The sequence below is a fragment of the Sander vitreus genome, chromosome 5, assembly GCF_031162955.1.
Source record: "Sander vitreus isolate 19-12246 chromosome 5, sanVit1, whole genome shotgun sequence".
NCBI classification, from domain to species: domain Eukaryota; kingdom Metazoa; phylum Chordata; class Actinopteri; order Perciformes; family Percidae; genus Sander; species Sander vitreus.
Window position 1 is genome coordinate 1,527,520 of NC_135859.1, and position 4,981 is coordinate 1,532,500.

Consider the following 4,981-nt stretch of genomic DNA (forward strand, 5'->3'; position numbering starts at 1 on the left):
CACCTGCTTGTTTACAACTTTTTGTACAATCTGCCTCATTTCTAGTGTGTTTGAGAAGGAAATCATTGCAATTGTGTCAGTTTCTCGTCTAAATTTGTAGAGCTGCAAAGATGAATCGGTTAGCTGTCAACTTCTAAATTAATCGCCGACTATTTTGATCGGTTTGAGTCTTTTTTAAAAGAGTCAAAATTCTCTTTTTTAAACTTGTTTTTTTCAGTAATACAATAATACAATTATAAAAAAATTTTTTTTTTATAAACTGGTCAAATGGTTTTCATACACAAATTTTATTTTTTTAGTACATACGTTAATGTCTCCATGAACATACATTGCGGCATATTTTCGGTCCAAGCACCAATTGTAGGTGCCTCCATGTTCTTCCAGATGAGAGCTATAGTCCTTTTTGCCTGAGTATACACAACATTAATACATTTATATGCTTGGGGTTTCAGATTTAGATTCATTGGATACAGGTGCAGCAAAAATCATCTTAGGATTCCAGCTTGTTAAATGTGAATATGTTTCTTCTCTCCTGTGTGACAGTAAATGGAATATCTTTGAGTTGTGGACAAAACAAGACATTTGAGGACGTCATCTTGGGCTTTGGAGAAACACGGATCCACGTTTCACCATTTTCTGACATTTTAGAGACCAAACGACTTATCGATTAATCGAGAAAATGATTAGTCGGCAATGAAAATAAATGTTGCAGCTCTTTTAAGTTCCTTTAAATTGGAAGTCTTAAACATTTATATAGAGGGGCTTTTCCACTGCCTCTTAAATTAAAAGATTTAGAGAAACAAGTGTCAGCTGTCAGTTTCTAGAGGAACCAACTGATGGTTGAATGGGGTCAAAAGAGGAAGTGGTTACAGGTTTGGCTTCACCACAGATCAGAGCACCGCAAGCTAGCAACAGGAAATGCTGATCATCTGACAACATGAACTTAGTCAAAATGGAGGATACAGTTCTTACTACTGTAAACAATACTTTATTGGTGTATCATAGGATTTCCCAAAAGTTATCAAGTTTGTGGGGAAAAAAAGATACTGTAGATATGTAATATTGTACATGAAGAACAGATCTTCATATTTATTCCCTTCAAAAGATGTACAATGTAGAGAAGTTGAGCCACACACACAGCTTGGACTGAAATAGCATTTGACATAGCTTGTTCGCTCACAATTATAGAAGGACATGTCTGACATGTCTTGTGTAATTTTCTAGTGAATTAAAAAGAGTGTTAGCGATTGAGTCAGCACAAAATAATTATTTTCTGATCTTAAACGTTTTTCCAGAAACATCCTTTTCATTCCATTCTTGCCTTCTAAACATGTGATTTTTTTTTTTTTAAGAAAAGAAAACTGTACAACAAATCAACTGTAAAATACGTAGATAAAAAGACATTGTTCGACATATAGTATTGTCTACAACTTGTAGCCCAGTCCAGATCTACTGATGTGGCAGAAGAGCGTCATGGCAAAACACATTCCCAAGACCTGTCAACAAAAGAGCAAAAACTGTAACTGGAAAACACAACAGATAATGTTAAATTATCAGAAAAGAGCATTTATACATCTTCATAGCTGTTACTATATGTAAAAACTTCAAAACCACTAAATGCGTTAGTATTTCTCAGGGTTTGTTGATATTTTGATGTCGCAAAATAGTTTGACGAGTTTTTAGTTGGAATTTGTTTTAATTGAGCAGATTATACTAGATATATACAGTACAAACATCTGAAAAGTGGTTGAAAACACATTCAAACACAAAGGGCAATAGGCCTTTTTCACGGCAGACATGTTGACATGTCATAGTAGGAAAAGCACAGGTGTTCAAACCCATTAATGATGGCTGCATTCCACTTAGGAGAGGCCCTGGTGTTGTTACACTTGATGGAACTGAGCCATCGTTAAGGTTATCAATTTCACTATGACAAGTCAAAATGTCTGCTGTGAAAAAGGTCGATATAGTTATGATTATTTTTAATGCTGAATTCTGAGTGTGAAGATTTGTACTATATAGCCCCCTGAGAAATCGTAGTGTCCATAACTTGTGCACTACTTTGTGCCAACAATCACACGGAGCAATGCGTTTTATTTTATAAATGCAAATGTCACAGTTTGGTGACACCACACGTGTCAGTGTTGGTGCAAAAATTCTGTATCCAAAATCTCAATTTACCGCTCACTAAAGAGTGAACTATTGATTCTGTGAAGGGGCTTTCACACCTGAAAGTCCGAACCAAGGTCCGTACTGAGGTTCATGTTTTTGCATTTGATCCAGTAGGTTTTGGTTTCACACTGCAGTTATGCAAGTGCACTAAAGATCTATACGTGACAAAACTACGTCCTCTTTTCATCACATACGTGTGTGTACGTGTGTGTGTGTGTGTGTGTGTATATATATATATATATAAAAAAAACTTAACAGAACACAAATTGCAACAGACCACTGTTTGCTCAGGTTCACTTTGCAATGAATTTACAATTAATGTGCTTAGATATTGTATGGAGAAGTAAATAAAGACAGCTTTCCTTGCAGTTTGGTATGAAATATTTCAATATGGTTAATATAACCACCATCAGTTTACCTCGATGATGCAGAGGACAATGACCGATATCCCAATGGTTAGGAAGTTCTCCTCAAACCAGTTCTTCAAAGTTACCAAACAACCCTGCAAACAAAGAGCATGAAGTTGAAATGAACTGCAATCAACATAAAGGCAAAAAAATAACGAGGCGTCTATTAAAAACAAGCCCTAATGCAAGCTGTTCACACTGTGTCTACCTTTGTTCTGTACACAGGTTTTGCGCTTCCACAATTGTCCAAGCAGCAAGAGGGAGGCACTTCGGATCCCCAGTCTGTCACATTAGTGACGCCACAGCAGTCAAGCTGAAACAGTTCATTCAGAGATACAAAGTCTTATAACAGCAGATTGAGATGACGTAGCTCTCAGTATGTCAGCACATCATCCACATTCAGTCATCTGTGTCACCCCATCATGGGAGCTGTGAGTATGTCTCTGCTCTGACACACTTACCGTCTCCTGAACCACATCCCACTCGCTCGTTGAGTTTGACCCTTTTGCCTTTTCCAAACCCTTGGTGAGATCATCTTTCACCAATTTACCAATCTAAATGATGAGGTGAGATTTGCAGATTATACAGAGTATAAGCATTTCCTTTATTAGCACAACATGGTGTGAGTACTGATGAATGGGACCCTACCTCTCCCTCATACATGAGTAGCAGGCATGCTGCAGTCAGCTCCACCAGCATCAGGATGAACAGCAGCAGGAAGAACTGTCAACAGAATATTTCAGTACAGTCTTATTGTATTTTTACACTTTGAAACGCATTCAAATATCAGGGTTTCCCCCAGTGTAATGCAAGCCTGGTGGGCCACCGGGCCTAAATTTCCCCCACCAGGCCTAAGCCACTGAGAATTCATTTTTTAAATGTATTTTAAGACGTTTTTTAAAACGAAGTTAGAGTGGGGCAGCTCGGTTGGAAACTTAGACGTAATCCTATTTTCAAATCTCCAGTTAGCTTTCAGCACTGACTTAATGTAGAGCTCTATGGAATCTGTCTTATAGCTTTTTTAAATTCTCAATTTCGCGATTCCGTCCATGAACTAGTTATTACGGAAACTATTGGGCTCTACATCAATGCTGCCATCAGTCTGGTACTGGCCCCAGCTGGGGAAAAAAAAAAGATACTTGCCACCTGGCCTAACAACTTTTCTGGGGGAAACCCTGAATATGTGACAGTACCACATCATATTTACAGAAATTAGAGGAACAAGACTGCTCGAAATAATGTAGGTCCAAGGGACAGAAACACAACTGGGCGATCACACAGGTTTAAAAAACAACAACAGGGTAGTCAGATTTACTATGAAGAGAAAGCAAAGGTGAAACAGTCAAATGATTACCCAAATAGTAAACACCCATCACAGCTTGCGGATCAACAGCCCCTTGAGCTTTTTTATCAGGTATGACCATAGACTGTATAATATTAATGGACAGAGCATGTGTGACGTCACCCATTGGTTTGTGGAGATCTGCTATGAGTCGTTGAGTTTGCCGTTACGGGCTCAGCCATCTTGGTTGGGATGTGACGATTTTAGACGAGAGGGAGAGGGGCTGCTTACACTCTACGTGATGTTACACACTTTCACTGTCATAGTTACATCATAGCCACGCCCTAAAACACCCCCTGCTTTATCGCCAATTTTAAAATCAATGAGACCATTATTTAAAAAAATAATTATTGTGTGTTGCAGAAGACTTAAATCTAGCGATTGAGACCATAAACTCATTATGAAAATGTTTACTGAGGTAATAAATCAAGTGAGAAGTGGGTCACTTTCTCATAGACTTCTACAGAAACCGATCTCCTTTTGCAACCGCACATGTCCCCCCCGCTGGAATCCAGATAGAATGCAGGTTTAAGACACTTCCGCATTTGCGGTACTTCGCCGAACCGGATGCGTTGTCCATTAATATTATACAGTCTATGGGTATGACTAACATTTTCACCCTCTTAGTTTAGGTTGTTAGCATTCTAGTGTGCTAATTAGCACTAAACAAAGTAAAGCTGAGGCTGATGGGAACGGCATTATAGTGTTGCAGGTATTTTGTAAAATAATTTATTTGACCTGCTGGTGACGTTAGATGAAAGGTTAAACAATCACAAAGGTTATTAGGGTTCATCATCTGGGGAACATGAATGTCTGAACCTAATTTCTAACAATTAAGGTCAGACGTACATGCAATAGTTGTGGAGACATTTCCCTCAAAAGCCCAAAATGTCAACCTCATGGTGGCGCTAGAGGTAAAATCAGGGGATCACTAAAGTCAGTGGGATTCACTCTCTGGGGACCATGAATGTGTATAAAATGTAATGCCAACTGCATAGTAAGAGGTCACAAATGGCACACGTTTTCCTTTGCAATGTGGAATTGTTTTAGGATTTGTTCA

The 4,981-nt window shown here is 38.4% G+C and overlaps 1 protein-coding gene across 1 annotated transcript in view; it reads right to left on the reverse strand.

The window, feature by feature from the left end:
* Window positions 1-1,060: 1,060 nt before the first annotated feature.
* The window catches only part of LOC144517819 (leukocyte surface antigen CD53), an 11,194-nt gene continuing 7,273 nt past the window's right edge, over window positions 1,061-4,981 (reverse strand). The window contains exons 5-9 of the mRNA XM_078249988.1: window positions 3,228-3,302; window positions 3,041-3,133; window positions 2,788-2,892; window positions 2,591-2,674; window positions 1,061-1,496 (exon numbers count right to left, since the gene is read on the reverse strand). Of these exons, the coding sequence (XP_078106114.1) occupies window positions 1,425-1,496; window positions 2,591-2,674; window positions 2,788-2,892; window positions 3,041-3,133; window positions 3,228-3,302 (429 nt within the window). The 3' untranslated portion in view covers window positions 1,061-1,424. The remainder of the gene's footprint in view (window positions 1,497-2,590; window positions 2,675-2,787; window positions 2,893-3,040; window positions 3,134-3,227; window positions 3,303-4,981) is intronic.